At 40.5% G+C, this 18,252-nt stretch overlaps 1 protein-coding gene across 2 annotated transcripts in view; it reads right to left on the reverse strand.

Annotated features, from left to right (window-relative positions):
• ENTPD7 (ectonucleoside triphosphate diphosphohydrolase 7) overlaps positions 1–11,415 on the reverse strand; it is a 38,436-nt gene extending 27,021 nt beyond the window's left edge. The window contains exons 1-2 of one of the 2 annotated variants that reach the window (XM_036735679.1): positions 11,044–11,415; positions 8,791–8,973 (exon numbers count right to left, since the gene is read on the reverse strand). In XM_036735679.1, coding sequence (XP_036591574.1) covers positions 8,791–8,973; positions 11,044–11,051 — 191 coding nt within the window. In that variant the 5' untranslated portion in view covers positions 11,052–11,415. Of the gene's footprint in view, positions 1–8,790; positions 8,974–10,123; positions 10,163–11,043 lie in introns of those variants that run through there. The other variant, XM_036735680.1, reaches the window with a different exon arrangement.
• Between the last annotated feature and the right edge of the window lie 6,837 nt (positions 11,416–18,252).

The raw sequence follows: 18,252 nt of genomic DNA on the forward strand, positions 1-18,252 counted from the left end.
TATTTCTGCGGAAGCCAACACTATCCTTCCAGTCATCCAAGTTTGCAATGTCAGAATCACACTTGCATTCTTTTTTCCCTTTTTTTTTTATTGTGACCTTCATCATCAATGAATACAAACATTTCAATATATAAAGAACAAGATGAGGATAGTATCAGAAACTGACCTTCTGTTACTGTAGCACAGAAATGGAAACAAAATAAGTACCAATCAATTGGGTAATGGCTTGCTGTGGGCCAGGATACTGATGGAACTGGGGAGGCAAGGGTTAACCCCAGCACTGCTACAGGTGCTACTGGAAGCAAGTGGTAAAGGTGGGGTTAACTTTGATCCCAGGCAGACCAATCTGGGATCCAGCAGAGGGCCCTGTGGGCCAGAAGAGGACAAAAGCACTTCTAAGGGAAGGCAGACAGCTCCTGAGATCCCCGGGGCCTCCTGGGTGGCGACTTTTATTTGCTTTTACTTCCTAAATTGCATTTGCCCCGGATAGTAGGATATGTTTCTAAGTAAAAGGGCTGTTTACTTGAACTCCTGAGCTCTCAGTGATTCGTTGCATCAGATGAGGAATGACTGAACAAACTGTGATACAAGAATATAATGAAATACTGGCAAAAAAAGATCATGAATCCCAGGCATCTGTGACTCTTCCCACGCCCTCAAGTCTCACATCCAATCAGCTGACAAAGGCCTGCCAATTCTGCCTTTATGATATCTCTTTGTGGCAGTTCCATTGTACAATACGAACCTATTTGCTTTGAAAGACCTTCACAAATTGGCCTACCTACCTTTCCAAATATATTACACATTATTTCCCTTGACACATTCCATGTTCCAGCCAATTTGGCTCACTTGATGTTTCTTGTACAGAACCCCACAGTCCATTTCCACCTCAGGGCCTCTCTCTGCAGAGTTCCCCTGTTTGTGGAATTCATTCACTCCTCCCCTCTACTCCCAGAATCCGTAGCTCCCCTCAGAACTCAGTTCAAGGGCCACATCAGGCTTCTGATCTCCCACTTCCTAGTCCCTGAACCCCTGAAATTACTTTTATTGACCTTGTATATTCTTTAAATTTACTCTTATTTGTATATTTTGTTTCCCCAGTAGAAAATCAAGATTCTTGACAGCAGACTTTCATTTTCTTTGTCTTTGTATGCCCAGAAATTCTCATGGTAACTGGTACACAGAAGGTGCTTAATAAATGTGTGATGATTAGCATATCCACAAGTAGCAAATTCCATGTGGATTTGCTCTAGATCATACAATCCTATGATGGCAAATGCTATAACACTAAAACATACTCTTACTATCCACTCCACCTCCTGTCCCACCTTGCTTTTCAGCTTCTTGCTGTGGGTTTTCTTCACCCATTAGATTATAAGCACCTTGAGGGCAAGGGCTATCTTTTCCTTCTCTTTGTATCCTCAAGACTTAGCACAGTGCCTGGCACACAGTAAGCACTTACTAAATGTTTAGTGACTGACTGACCTAGACTTCAAAATATTCTAGCCTGTGCTTCTTGTTTTGTTTCAGATAACTCAAGTCTCAGACAACAGAGTTCAGTGTCATAGTCCGGAAAGCAGACTTTCCTCCCCAGATTACTAACTATTAACTAAAAACAAAACAAAACAAAAGTGTGTGTGTGTGTGTGTGCGTGCGTGCATGTAAAATCCTGAAATCAAAATGGCCAAGCAGAAACAGAAATGAAGGGATCTTTCCTATTCTACTACAAAAAACACATTTTTTAAGAAGACATATGAGCATATTCTAAGTAATTTAGAATACATTAAAGAAAAAAGGGGAAAAAAGAGAGGAAATTATTTTATAGTATCCACTAATCTGAAATAGGGTTCATGGGAATGAGGCAGGTGACAAAAATCTGCTGGCACTGAAAAATCACGTGTTCTTTATGCCCCTCAGGATTCCATTTCAACAGAGATTTCCCAATCCCTGAGCTCAAGGCCTACCAATAGACTCCAGAGAGTTCACAGCTGGGACAAAGTCTGAGAAGGACTTTGGGGCCCAGTTACAGAAATTTTGCACTCACTTCATTGCCTTTAAGGAACCACCCAGTAAAAAGAAAAGGAATGTTTCTGTCCCCAGGGCCAAAGTGGTCAGTCCCTATCAAAGCCCCCAATTTAAGTCTTTCACCACGTGACAATGATCCTCAGGAGCCATTACTGTCACAGATCTTTCTGAATTCTCCCTCTGGACATTCCCCTGAACTTGGGAGCCCACCCCCTTCTCCACAGCCCTGTCACAACGCCAACTCTTCTGTGACCATCTTGTCTCCTCTCTTTTCTGTGCTGTGATGAGGAGAGCAACCATGGTACCCACCTCCTTTTCCCTCCCCACCTTCTTCTACCTGCACTAGTGCTGCAATTTCCAAGGAATTGTTCACCTTTTTTGGGACACAGCTGCTTTGGCCATAGTCTGGCGAAGCCTATGGACCCCTTCTGAGAATAATGTTTTTAAATGCATTAGATGGAAATATAGAGGATTACAGAAGTTACTAAGTACATTAAATACAGTTGTCAATGTATTTTAGAAAACAAGTTCACAGACCCCAGATTAAGAACTCCCTCATCTCTCTCCCTATTTAATCTACCCTATTTATATACCCCAATAAAAACATTTCTTTAAACATCGGATCCTACTGGTTCCTTAAAGCAACCATCTCCTAGCACCAAAGAATTTAGAACTGGAAGAAACCTTAGAGTTCATTTATTCCAAACTCTTTTTTTTTAATAGGAGAAAACTGAACTTCCATGAAGTTAGTAAAGTTGCCCAAGTTCCACACACATCTTAAAAAGTTCCACTGGGATTTGAAAGCTGGTCTTTCAACTTTTTTCACTCCACAATACCTTCCTTCTTTTGCTGGTTTATAGTTCAAAATGCTACCTTGGGTCTTTTTCAGTATTACCTGCCTCTAACATTAGATTATAACAAACTCCAGGAGGACCATCCATACCTTAAATAACTTTTGATTCTCTCAATTCTTACTTAGTAGGGCATTCTGTCCACAATAGGTACCCTATATTCCTGCCTGAGGGATCTGACCATGGGGTCCACTGAAAAGGGTCCTAGTCTGGCAATGGCTTCTTTAAGTCTACCCAAAGTCTCTCTGACTCATTCAAAGAAAGTTTCCTTAACTTGCCTTATTAGCTTCGGGTTATCTTTGGTAGATCCTAGTTAAACAAGCAACTGAATGTTCTCATTTGATGCCAACCTTGCTTACCATTTCCCCCTATTCTTCTAATTGTACTTCAGCCAAAATCTGAGCTATAGCTAGAATTCAAGAAAATAACAGAGAAACTCTTTCACTGACACTCATACCCAAGCACTACTCAACATCGGCCATCACCAGACTGAACCATCAAAGTTCTGACTTTCTGCATTACATACAAACAAGAATCCACAGAATACCAAAAAAATCACATAGTAGCGATAGCATCTTTGATGCCTGAATCTCTACAACGTAGCTGGGCTTCTTTATGCTTAACTAACCGGAAGCCCTGCTCTGCCTATTCCAAGCACAGAATAGACTTTATCACTCATAGTTTTGTGATGCAGGCATCAATACTAATTATCAGCACTAAATACTTTTGCTGATATTGCAATAAGCCTATTTCCAAAGTGAAACGAGATCCTAGAAGGAAAAATGTACCAAAGCATTAGGATTCCTCAAGTCCCCAAAGAGAAGCAGTCTTGGACTTTCCTCAAAAGACATTGATTGCTGCTGTTCAAAAAGCACAATTTCTCTCCATTCAGCTGAGTCAGTGAAAAGTTGCCCACTCATACATCAGCATACACAGAACTGGAAGACAATGGCTTTTTAGTGCCATTATCCTGAAAACATAACAGGATTAAACTAAGCCATTACCCAATATACAAAATCAACACCAATTATACCCCCTTTGGTGGCTCAAACAGAAGCCAATAAAACACAATTAAAGTGGCAACTTGTCAACATGTGGCAACCAGCTCCTTCCTGTTTGCCCCCTGGTGAGTCTGAACTATCACTCTTAGTAGAGCTCAACTTCTCCATACCCAGGCCTAATCACATCGGAGCTCAAAGTATGGTGTACATTGACTGTCTAACATTGGCAAGGTGGTCACTTAACCTCCCTAAGACTCAATTTCTTCATTTGTCTAATGGAGAAAACAACCAAATAAAAGCTGGCATTTATGCTGTGCTTTTAGAGCTTACAAAGCATTTACAAAGACTGCCTCATTTGAGTCTCAAAACCATGCCATGAGGTAGGGACTGCAGACATTATCACTCCCAATTTAGAGATGAGGAAACAGAGGCTCAGGGATTTGTCCATGATTACAAAGTTAGGAAGCATCAGGAGCAGGATTTGAACCTAGGTTTTTCTGAATCCACTATGGCAAACTGATTCTCCTACAGGACCACCTATCTTACAGAGTTGCAGTAGAGATTGAATGAAATAATTTACATAAAGTGCTTTATACATGTAAATAAATAGATAGATAGATAGATAGACAGATAAATAAATAAATAAATGAATGAATGAATGAATAAATGAATGAATGAATGAATGGATGGATGAATGAATAAATAAATAAATGCATGAATAAATAAATAAATAAATGGATAAATAAATGGATAAATAAATAAAGCTGCAGTAAAATGGAAAGAACTCAGGGCTTGGGATTCAGAACACCTGGCTTCAAGTCCAGGTGATCCCACTTGATCATGTGACCATGGGCCAATCACTTTATCTCAAACAAGAGGCCTGCACTAGACAATCTCTATGGTCCCTTTTAACTCTCATCTTCACTGCTTCTGTATGACATAGAACTTTAATATGTACCTAGAAAAGCGCCTTTGAAGATTAAAGGTTACCTCCAATAAGACTTAGTTTAAAAAGTTGTCTTTATTGTCAATAGGAGAAATTCAGTTAGCTACTAGGGGGTAGGGTAGATTCTTTTTTTGCCAACCAAGTTTCTTATAGCTTAGGGTCCCTGGGTTTTCAATTCAATAAAAGTTTACTAATAATAGCTCATATTAATATACTAAATATCAATATGCTAAGTGCCTAACAAGTATAAAGTATTAAAAGAAATCAACAGTTAAGTTTGAGGGTAATACAAAGACAAATAAGACACTGGTCCCTATCCTCAAGGACCTTACACTGTAGTAGGGAGATAAATGACTGATATACAAATAAATACAGTATAAAATAAAATATATTAAGTTCATAATAGAATAAACAAAGCCTATGAGAGATTCAAGGATGTAAAGGTCTTTTCTAACTAGGGGAATCAAAGAAGGCTTTGTAAGAGAGGATAGATAGGATTGTGAGAGGTAAATATAGAGGGAAAGAGAAATTAGAGAGCACTTCAAAAGCAGAGTATGTTCATAGTACAATAAATGGTCTAATTTGGTTCTGAATAAGAAATGATAGGCTGCAAAGGTAGGCTACTCTCTGGAAAGCTAATTTGGATACCAAGTTAAGGAACTGAGGTGCTATTGACTAGGGAAGATGGAAGCCACTGAAGCAGTCTCACTGGAGAATATCTTAGTCAGACAACGTTTAGGCAAAACTGGATCAGGGAAAGAAACTGGAGGTAGGGAGATTGCTTTAAAAACTATTGCAACAGTCTAGGTACGATAATTAAGACTTAGATTAGATTGCTATCAGCAGGAATGTAAAAGGAGAGGGTGACTATGAGATAGAACCTCTCAACTCATTGAGTGTAAAAGGTGAAGGAATCAAAGAGCACCTGAAAGTTTTAAGCATGGCTGGCTGGTATAATGGTGGTGCCAAAAGCTCACAAGAATCTCTCATTTCCATTTCGTTCTTGAAATTCAACCCTGTTTCTTAGTCAAAGGAATGCTTCTTTCCCTGCTTCTTTCTAAAGAAGGCAATCCATAGTAGTGGCATCTGCTCCCACTACCTACTTAGTCAAGCATTAACATTTTCCAATTGACACTCACACCTGGATTCACTCTCCAGACTTCTCACGGGCCACCTTCCTCACTCCCCCAACCAAGTCCCTCCTGCATGAGTCCTGTAAGCTCCTTGAGGGCAGGGACTGTTTTGCTTGCTTCTGCTTGTACTCCCAGGACTTAGCATGGTGTCTATCATGTAGGAAGTGCTTAATAAAAGGATTTCTCTGTCTAGCTAAAGGACCAGTAGCCTCATAATAAAAACAAAGCAGTGCTTCAAACTAGACAGAAATTTTCCTCCTCTAGGAAAAAAAAAATGAGGCTGCTGGGAAGGGTACATTAGACACTTCCATTTTTAAACAATAAAAAAGAAAAATGTGCTGTGGGCAACCTAAATGGTGATGAACATCTCCGTACTTAGCTAGGCTGGCCCTCTAACAGTCAGCACTGGTCTGCCACCAAGCTTTTACAGCTTAGTGGGACCTGTCAGACTCTGCTGGCATAGCCTTTAGAATTCAGTCACCTTCACACCACAATGAAGCAGCAGAGTGGGATTTTTGTGGAAGGGATGCTCATTATTATTATTGTTGATAGATAATAAAAATTCACAGTTATACGGTACTTTAAGGTTTACAAATTTTGTTTTATAAAAAAGAATACTTTTGTCTTTATATAACTTAAAAGCACTTTAGCAGCAAACCTACCAGATATGTAATACAAATTATCCTCATTTTACAGAAGTTAAGTGACTTGCCCCTAGTCACAGTTTGTGCATCAATGGGACTCAAACATCAGACTCTCACATCTAAGCCTAGTGTTCTTTTTAGTCCTCCACACTGCCTTTCCAAATTATGAGAAAAGTAAGGATGCCAAATAAGTAACCACCAAATAAATGAGGTATTGCCGTATGTTTGAGACAGTAACTTTTTTTTAATAAAATTTTTTAATTCTCAGTAGGCCACAGACTAATAAGGCAAGTAATCTCATTCGCCCGGGTAGAACAGTAGAAAGAAAGAGAGCCAGAAAACATGGGTTTTAGTTCCTTTGCCACAAACTAGATGTATGACTTTGGGCAGAACACTTTACTTTTTCATATCTGTTGCCTCCTCTATAAAGCAAAGGGTTTGGACAAGACAATTTCTAATGTCACTTTCAGTTTTAATATTCTCTAATTCTCTAATTTTAGTAGGGGTCCAAAATTATGAGGTCTCCATAAACCCTCACAGATAACTTAGCAAAGTTAAATAAAACTAATCAATCCAATGGGAATCAGAGATAAATGGTTTAATGAAGTATTAAAGTGATTCTTAAACTCTGAATATAAGCTTCCCATGACAGTGTGAATAAACATGTTAATAAAAGACAAATCAGACTGGATGATCATCCTGTCATAAAATCAAGCCCTTCCCTCCCCTTAAAGGTCCAATATTTCAAGAAGATAAACAAGAAGCCTGAAGATAAATTCATGGAAGTAAGGCTTCAGAAAGAGAAAATTAATTAATTTTTAATTAATTAAAAATTAATAAAATATTAAAAATAATTCAGAAATGTTAAGAGAAGTTTCAAAGGGTAGCCTCTACTGACTTTAGGGCTAGTAAGGGATTGGTAATAGGAAAAACTTCTTGTGGCAGCTGGTTGTACAAGAGGTAATGCTTGAGGATATTTCATAGACTCATAAAAGGTTACAGTTTAAAAACTGTATTAACGCCAAACCTTCATTTTTACAAATAAGGAAATTAAGGCCAAAGAGAAGTAACTTGCCCAAAGTAAAAAATCAAGTTAAAAGTAATAGAGGCAAGGACTAGAACCCAAATATCCTGACTTCTGTCTTAGAACTTGTTCTGTATCACTCTTAGAAGTAGTACAAAAAAAAAACAAAAACGGAACATTTTGTAACTATTATGAACAAGCTTGACCCTGATGAAAAAGTGAGGAAAGTTCAAAAGTAGGAGGCCATGGGTATGGAATACTGCATGTGCTGGCAGACATGGCTGATATGCTGGTTTGCTGAACTGCTTCTTGTCTCTTTTGAAAAATCTCTGTTACAAAGGATGGCTCACTGGTTAGGGGAAAGGAACATATATATTTAAAAATGAAAGTATTATAAAAACAAAAGATAGTATCAATAAAAATAAGATTAAAATATAATCTCTTTTACTTTGGTGAATAAAAAAGGCATCTGTCCAAGATTCAAATAATTTAACAAGGAAATGTAAAGCCCAGTTATCTAAATGAAATTTCCTCAGAAGTGTTCCTTGATGGGAAAAAAGGTGTTTTGAAGATGACTAGAACATCTAAACATGCCAAAGAATGCTTTAATTTTACTGCTAGCTACATCAGAAACCATAAAACATATTAAAATGAATCACTGCTATAAAGTATATAACATTTCAAGGTGGTAAAGCATTTAACAATCCATTATTACCTCCATTTTTTGAGTCAGTAAACTAAGGCTGAGACTGACATGCTCGGCATCATACATTTAGAAAGCCACTTAGGCCTTCCTGATTCAAATCCAGGATTCTATCTATTTACTATCCTACCTGGCTGTACCTTCAAGGTCATATATAATAAAATTATAGCAAACAATAAAAGAATGCTCTCTTTGTAAAAAAAAAAAAGAAGAAGAAGAAGCAGAAGAAGTTAATTATGGTCTTTCCTGACCTTTTTCCATGGGGGTAAAATTGTATAAATAATTTTGAGCCTCAACCCTTACCCTGAGAAAACGAGTTTTAACATTTGTGTGATAAATTGCATGAAATTTTACTTTTTTTAAGCATCCCTAGAAAAGGCCAAGGGGCATAACAAGTTTTGTTTGCTCTTAAAATATTAACCTCAGTGACAAAGCTTACATTGATATACTGGAGTTGACTCACCTTTCATACTGTCTATCTTGAGGTGAGGTAGAGCCCCAGTGTCGAAAGTCCACTACAACCATAAGTAGAAGGAGACAGGATATGAGGAAAAATCCCAGAAAGGCTACCCGTTGACGTGCAAATGGACTCACTGTAGGCACAGTAAAAGACCAGGAGGCCGGGCAGAGATAGGAAAAACTAATCCTGAAATACAATAAAAAAAAAATCTTGTAATTCATTGATGACAATGGAAAATGCTAACACACACTACGGTATGATTAAAGTCCGTGTTATGAGATCAACAAGGACGTCTAACAAGATCTAAATGTACTGCATGGGCACTGCAAAGTTTGCATGGACTACCTGGTACACTTTGAATGTAATTCAATGGATGAAATTTAAGAAATCAAAACTGTGATATAAAATAGAAGATCATTAATCTCCCTGGATATGAAATTAGAGAGTCACAGCAAGCAAGAAAGTCTTTCCCCTACCCTGCTCCCTCCTCCCTCCCACTGCCCCGAAAGTGCGGAAAAAGGTTCTTAACTCTAAGGCTAACTTTCTGTCCTGACTCAACAGAATAAGACTGAGGATTCAAAGAACATTTTTCCAGACAGAATTCAGTGTGGTAATAATAATGATGGTGATGAGGATAACCAACATTTACATAGTATTTTAAGGTTTGCAAAGCTCTAGTTAACACCAAATGTTGAAATATTACATCTATCTACTCTGTAGGCAGAGAATCAAAGTTGGACAAAGTACTGCAATTACAATCGCCCTGCCCATAAGAATGGGAGAGGCAGTGTAACACGGTGGACGGTCAGCCCGGAGGGTCAGAAAGATTTGGTTTCAAATAACACCTAGGACATATGGTGGCTGTGAGACCCTGAGCAAGTCACTTAACTATCTAAGGCAACTCTCTAAAACAAAAATTAGCAAGAGTAGGTGCCTATCTGCATTTGGTAAAGGGGGTTTCTTACCAGGCACCATGTTGCCACCAATTAAGCTACAGGACAAAAAAAAAAAAGTTTTATATGGTCTGGAATCTCCTGGCCTATGATACAGCATTCTGGTATAACTGAGAAATATGACATAATGGACTTGCAGAGCCCCAGACTGCCTGCCTATTACTCCCTAAACTTTCAACATATGCAATGGGCACACAGATTTGTCCAACTGGTGGCTCTCTGACATTCAACAATTTAAACAACACCTATTCCACACCTCATGGTGAGAAGACTACAAAGACAAAGCATGGTTCCTGCCATCAAGAAAGGAGCTCATATTTTAATAGGAGAGATTAAACAGGTAACATAAAAGAATGCTCTAAGGTTCTCAGGGGAGCACCCACCTCTGAGAGGGCCCCAGAGGGACAGATCACTCAGCTTGGGGAAGCCTGGGGACCCACAGAGTGAGCCATAACTGAGCAGGTCCTACAAGGGGTGGGCATGATCTCCGTGGGCTGTGGGGCGGACCTGGGATAAGCAAGGACCAGGAGCCAGGCATGAGCTGGCACAGCTAATGAGCATCGCAGTCTGGCTGGAGGCAAGTCCACAAGGGTTCTGTGCTAAGGCTGGACTGGGGGGCTGATCCTGAAAGGGACCTTGAATGCCAGGCTAAGGAGCGTGGCCTTGGGGGAAGGAGGGAAGATCCGAGGTGATGACACACACAGTCACACAACTCAATGACATATACACACATATACTCTCAAATACACCATGTCTCACACACAGTCACATACACTTATAGTCTTGCACGCCCCACACCCACAGACACAATCACACAATATACTCTTGATCACACTCCCACACACACACTGAATCACACAGTCACACACAGTGTATCACATCCACAAATACCACACAATATGCTCCCGATCACCCACACACACACTGACACGCTGTATCACACAGTCACACATACTGTATTACACCCACAGATACAATCACAATATACTCCCGATCACACACACACACTGTATCAGTCACACAGTGTATCACATCCACAGACACAATCACACAATATACTCCCGATCACACACACACACTATCAGTCACACAGTGTATCACATCCACAGACACAATCATACAATATACTCTCAACATACTCTCGATCACACCCCCATACACACTGAATCAGTCACACACACTGTATCACACCCACACACTATCACACCACAGACACAATAACATATACTATATTACACCCAAAAACACATAACACATATACTCTCGATCACACTCTCACAAAGACAGTCACACACACACACACCTGGCCATGGGCTTCCCTCGGGACGGGGCGGGGGGCTCAGCCCCTGTCACCTCCTTTCCTTTTCCCCTGACCAGGACGGCTTCCTCGTCCCGGACATCTCCGTCGCGCCAGCCTGGAAGGGGCCTGGGGCCGCAGGGCCCCCGCCGGGCCGGCCCGGCTCCAGCCCGGCCTCCAGCAGCCCCTACTCCCGCTCCTCGGGGCCAGCTGTTTTGGCTCTTCCCCAGGCCCGCTCGCGACCTTCCCGGCTGCCCGCATCCCCCGGCGGCGCCGGGGCTCGCTCTCCCGCAGGCCGCCACACTCCCCCCGCCGATCCTTGCTCGGCGGCCCAACGCCGTCTCCGGGGTCCGAGCTCTCTTGCAGACCCGACCGAGCCACTTCTTTCAGATTCTGGGCCGGAAGTAGGGCCCGGACCGGCCGCGGCGCCACGTCCCCAAGGAAACGGTCAGGAACCAATAAGAGAAGGCCTCCCCCTCAAAAGGGCCGGCCCTCGCCGGGTAGAACGTTGAGTAAACGGCACGCAGCCAATCGACGGGAGAGATTATCCTCTACGGCCCGCCCCGAGGCGCAGCTGCGGCCAATCACGGAGGGCGGGTAGAAGAAGCTGAGCGGGTGGGGGGGGGTACCAGGGGCAGGTCCCCTGGATTAAAGAGCAGGCCGACTGTACCGTCGCCTCCTCGCTTCCGTTATTGCCCTGCGGCTCCTGATCCCTGCTTTCCCTGGCGTGGAGGGTCACCTCTGAAGCTCCCCCGCACCCCTGCTCTAAGCATCCCTGCCCGCCTCTCTGGCCGCCTCCGAGCGCCCTTCCCAGGAGCCATGGTGTGCAGGACGCGGTTTTCCCTCCCGCTGGGGAACTGTGTGCCCAGGCCCCTGGGCGGCTTCCCAGCCGGCTCCCAGGACGCCCTTCCTCGCAGCTCTTAGATGCCGGCTCACTGGAGAGGATACGCAGATTAGGAACATCTAGAACGTGACTGCTTAAGCTGCGTGTTACCTCCACTCTCCCGATGACTGTTTAATGGGCAGGATAGGATTCCTATGCATCCACAAGTTAGGATATGTGACATTCAGTACGAAGGTGATCAAGAAAACCATCCTTTAATCCGGTAACCATAACTGATTAACAAATGCCTCATTTACCTGTCCAATCCCCAAACTCTCCCATTACAACTTCCTTTGTCGTTTTGAAAACCAGAGGTGATCGGTTTCTTTGTCCACCTGGTGAGGACTTTATAGACTGACAGCATATCTCTCAGGCACTTACTAAAGTTTAGAGATTTGCGTATTGATTTATCCAATCAGTAGGGTCAAAAAAAAAATAATAAGTTGAATCCACAGTTGTCTTTTCGTCTGCTGTGCTACTGGGCAGAAAATGCTTATACACCAGTATTTCGTCTTTTTTCACTGTATAGTATATAAAACATGTTGTAACACATTATAGAAATCCAGATTTCAAAACTGATTTTTAACTACCTTTTACTGGAAACACACCTACAGATGCAGCTGCAATTTTCTCTGGATGTTTGCGACTCTCCCTATCCCTAGGCAAAATCATAACCATGATAGCAGTAAGAGTTCATTTCCCACCTTCACCTTTACCTTGGTGGTGGAGGGGAAGAATTAGGCAAAACAAAACTAAAAAACCAGGAAGTGCAGTGGAAGTACTACTAGCAAAGAGGGGGAGCTTTTGTAGGACCATCTAAGCTAATTTTTAAGAATTTATCATAGCTCCGAATGTGCTTCGTGACAGAGACTACATGAGAGTTGGATATTTTAGGAATTTAATCAAGAAGGAGGGAAAGAAAAGCGACCCAAAGTAGGAAAGTTAGGAAAACAGAGAAAAAGAAAGGGAGAGGAAGCAAAAAGAAAAAAACTGAATAAATAAAAGAGGATAAAAGTAAATTTAGTGAGGAGGAAAAGCAGGAAATGGAGGTGGAAGAAGGGATGGTGGTTACATCATGCTATATGCATAGCATGATTCATGACCACCAGACCTGTTCAAACCTGCCACTTCCTCAGCTTCTAGAGTCTATGCAAAAAACAAGACAGGTGAAAGGATTTGTCATAGGACAGACTTTCTTGTCATATATACACCTTTCTAACCAATGTAGTGTAGAAAGCCCTGAGTAAGACAAATGAACTAAAATTAAAGCAACTATCTAGGTCTTTAGCAGAGAGGGGTTGTATACTCTGGCCCATTCTAGAATAGTTCATCACTCTACCCATTTGAATCTCTTCACCGTCCCCCAAATACACCAACTTCATTTCATTTCTAAGGTTTTGCTTATCAAACTTCTTTAGCCTAGTTTGCCTTTTCCTTATCTACCTACCCTTCTCTAATTATTTTCTATTCATCCTGTATATAACTTGCTTTGTATATATTCGTTTGCATGTTGTCTCCCCCATAAGACTGTAAGGTCTTTGAGGGTAGGGACTGTCTTTTGCCTCTTTCTGTATACCCAGCACTTAGCACAGTGCCTGGCTAATTTTATTTTAGCTATCCTGGCTAGGATGTTTATTGATTGATATTCAATATTTATTAATTTAATTTGTTTATTGATTAATATTCAAGGTCTAGCATATCTCACATTTTTCAACCAATTTATATTGCTTTCTTTTTCCTCCCACCTCCTGTAACACTTGGTCATATGCTGTTTTGTATTATTTATTTCATGTGTATTCTCCCCAAGAGACTATAAGCTTCTTGAAGTAGGCCTTCAAAAAAATACTTGCTAAATTAAACCTGCAGATTGTTTGGATCCCCATTTAAAATCTAAAATTTAAGTATTTAAGTTTCTGTGAAAAAACAGACAAACAACAAGCCTCTTCCTTCCCATCAATATATATGTATTACTGGAGATCCTATAATAGAGCTGTCACTCAAACTGAGAGGGCAATAGTTAATATGTTAGATGACAGAATCAAGATTCAAAATCATCTTGATGGATAGAACTGGTGGGCCAAAGCACAAGATGAAATTTATTGGGGATAAATGTCAACACTAGTATGTGTCTCTAGACCACATTTAAAAGAAACAGAATAGGTAAAAGGAGAGGTAGGGTAGGTATATTTTATAAAGTAAGTATATTCCTGTGAAGAAATACAGGATCCAGGCAGGAAAGCCTAGTGGAGATCATCTGAGTAAAGATTAAGATATTTTATTATCAGTTAATATTACAGACTACCTGGGGGGGAATAGGAAATAGATGAGAAATTTCTTGAAATATAAACAAAAAAGTCAGTCAAAATTTATTAAGCATCTACTGTGTCTGACACTGTACTAAGCACTGGGGATACAAAAAAAAATAAGAGGCAAGCTTTAGTAGGAATAGGGAAATTCAGTTATCCAGACATATGCTAGTGTTCCTTCCCTGCCAACAGTAAGGCACCTAATAACTTCTTGGCTTTCCTTAATGATAAATCTTTCAAAATGTGACTAAACTAATGGGTGAGAATTCCATTCTGGTTGTGATTCTCATCAATAGGTGAGAGCTGGTGTCAAGAGCAGAAATGACAGGAACTACGATAGGAAAGAGCCCACATCATAGAGGTAGAATGGCCTGACATATATTAAAGACTTGAGAAGAACAGATTTGAATGGGTTCAGAGGAAGTATAGGTGGTATTATGTGGGCTAAAATTCTACAGGTAAAGTCAGTACAGGAAGAAAGGGAAACTCTTCAAAGATGAAATTCTGAAAACACAAAAGAAATCATTTCTATGAGGGGCATTTTATGAAATGTCTTTTATGGGTACACAGAGAACTCACCAACCTAGATTTTTAAAAATTACGTTCAGAAAGTAGGAGCAAGAACAAATATTAGAGGATGAATATAAAAACTTACAGGCCTGACCCTGTAAGACTAGAGTGCTAAAGCTCAGGACCAACCAAGGATAGCTAGGATGGTTAAGGGCATTGACAAGGATTTTGCTTTTGTTTTTTGCTGCTTTGGGGAAGAGGGTTAAAGAAGGTGTAGGGCCACTGTTCAGGACAGGTGGATCAACCATAACCGACAACAGAGAAAAGGCAGAGCAGCTTAACTGTTGGTTTTCTTGGCCATGGAAAGTGACCTTTGGATTGAAAGGCAGATCAAATGACTGATGAGGCCAATATATGTAAGGACATAGTAACTGATTCAGATGAACTCCACCCTTGGTACTGAAAATTTTAAAACAAAAACAAAAAAACTGCCAAAATGTAACTAAACTGGTCAGCAGAGATGATAGCCATGGTTTTCTGCCTGTGGCCAGATCATATCTGGAGTACTATGTTCAATTCCTGAGATTGTCCTTTAGGACAAAGACAGTATAGAGAGATTCCAGAGGAGCAAAATCAGAATGGTAAAGTGGCATGGTAAAAGGACATGACTGCTGAAAAGGGGAATATGGGGGGAAGGGGTGCTGACCCATGGCTGTTTTCAAGTACTTTAAAGGTTGCTAATTTGACAAGGGATTGGACTTAATGCTGGACCCCAGAAAAAAGAAGAAAGAACTCGGTACAAATTGTAAAGAGGCCAAGTTAGGCTTCAATCAATCAACGAGTACTTGAGTACCCACTATGTACCAGGCTATGTTTGAGGTGTACAGTATATAGGCTTGATCTTAACAATCAGAACTATGACAACAATGAGATGGGTTGCCTGGAGGATTGTAAATTTTCCCTCACAGGAAGGCTTCAAGCAAAGGTTGGATTACTATTATTGGTTGTGGGGTAGCATAGAATCTTTTCTGAGTATGGGTTGGTCTACATGGCCAATGAGGTCTTTCACAGCTCTGAAATTCTGAAGCTATTTCCTACACACACACACACACACACACACACACACACACACACACACACACACACACGTATTATGTATATATACACATATATGTATGTACTTTTAATCAATTGCATAATTGTAGAATGGGGAAGAGCTGGTTTAACAGTAGATAATATGGGGGGGGAAAGATCTGGCAGTTTTAGTTAACCACAATCTCATTATGTGAAGCAACAGTTTGACATAACTACCTCCAAAGTTAATGAAATCTTAGATGCAATGAAAGTGTGGAGTCACATTTCCTTTCCTTCATGGAAGAATGTCTTGAAATTTCAGTCTGCACTTGATGTATCATCCAACAAATATTTATTAAACATCTACTAAAAGCAAGACCCTGTGTTAGGAACAAGGGATGGAAAGAGAAAAATGACAACCACTTTTCTCAGAGCTTACATTCTTCTGTAAGTATATGATTAGATAGATATTTACAGAAATATATTACTTACATAGATATGTAAAGAAAAGGTAGTTTGAGAGAGAAAGCACTCACAAACTCTGGGATCAGGAAAGCCCATGTAGGAGGTAGCACCAAAGATGACTAATAATAATAAAATATAAAAGCTAACATTTCTATAGCACTGAACTGTGCTAAGTGCTTAACAATAATCTCATTTGATCCTTACAATCATCCTGTGAGGTAGGTGCTATTATATCACCATTTTACAGATGAGGAAACTGAGACAAATTAAGCAACTTGCCCAGGTTGCACAGCTAGGAATTGTCTGTGGTTGGATTTGAACTCAAGTTTTCCTGACTCCAGACCCAGCGCTCTATCCACTGCACCATCTAACTGTGCAACGAGACTATCGGTCCAACTAGAGATTCTGAGGAGCAGCTTTGAGGAAATTATGTGGCCCAGGTTGAAGGGCAGGTGAAATACATAAGATGAAGATGAAATGTAGGGCGTTGGGGACAACAAGTTAACCTCTTGCTTCCTCACCACCCACTCCCCAAGCCCTTGGAACCTAGTGCCTACTATCCTATTGAAACTGATTTGAGGCCAGACTTGGCCTCATGGGGCCCATGTCTACAGCCCTGGCTGCTGAGGAGGCTGAGGCTGGTAGATAGCTTGAGTTGGAGAGTTCTGAGCTGCAGCAGGGCCAAAGTTTATCTGGTGTCCACACAAAGCATAGCACCAGTGTGGTAAGCCCCAGGGAGAAAAGGACCACAAAAAAAAAAAGCTTGTGTACTAGCCAGGACTGGCAAGGAGCTGTGAGTAGCTGCTGTCCTTCCAGCATGGGTGAGATAGGGAAACCCAGTCTCAAAATAAATAAATACATAATAAAAATACAATAAAATTTTAGAAAAATTGATTTTTCAAAGATCACCAAGGATTTTTCTATAACCACATCTGATAAATATCTACTTTTACCATCCTCAATCCCATCCTATCCCCAGTAGCTGACAGAGTGCAGGACATGAATAAGAACAGGGTGTGAGAAAGAGACATTGCATTCTGTAGATAATATTTGGGTTTATAAAGTAGGTCCTAGGCCAAAAAGAATCACAAGATACATCCCCAATGCTACTGTTGCTGAACTTCTGCTATCTGAAAAGGGCCCTTGAAAAATTCCTGGACTGAGGGATAAAAATTTAAGATATTTAACTGTGAAGGCAAAAACCTAATTTTAAACTTGAGGCATTGATGCTGAATAAACACATTCTATACATTTTATAATAAGCCAACTTCTGTGACCATTTATTATGGTTATGATATTCCATATGTTTTAACTATACATTAGGCATATCTTTGATTACTGGACAAACTTTGTTGAAATACATTTAGATTAAAAACAACCTAATTCCACAATTTGGGATGGGAAAGATCTGACTTGGCAGCATCTCTGGGAAATTTAACCCACAGAACATATTACAGTAGCTATCTTTCAAGTGTTTGAAGGATTTTTCATGTGGGAGAGAAAAGAGATGTGTTGCTTTCTGAAGGCAGAGCTGGGAACAAAAGCTGTTAATTACCCAGAAAGCAGATTTTAGCTCCACATGAGAATTTAACAGTTAGGGCTATCCAAAAATTTCTAAGTAGTGACCTTGACACATCACTAGTTGAGTCCAGATAGAGGCTGGATAATCATGCCATGGACATCACATTTAGGACTCATCATTGTGCAGAAGGTTAGATTAGATTGTTTTAAAGATCTCTTCTTTATTGTTCTTTTTACTGTATTGGCCAAAGGTAATCTCACTGTTATCTGTTTCCTTGACTTATTCAATGCTGCCACTAGCTGCTACATGTGTGGCTTTGAACCTATACCAAAACCAGCTCCCCTAGGGAGCTTGACTACTAAGAAATGAAATGGGACTTTCCAATAGGGGTTGGGGAAAGTCTCTTTACTTCAGTCATCTTTCATCATGTAGGGGTGGTGAGTCAGTCTACTTTC

This window comes from Trichosurus vulpecula, chromosome 8, assembly GCF_011100635.1.
Source record: "Trichosurus vulpecula isolate mTriVul1 chromosome 8, mTriVul1.pri, whole genome shotgun sequence".
Taxonomy (NCBI): Eukaryota; Metazoa; Chordata; class Mammalia; order Diprotodontia; family Phalangeridae; genus Trichosurus; species Trichosurus vulpecula.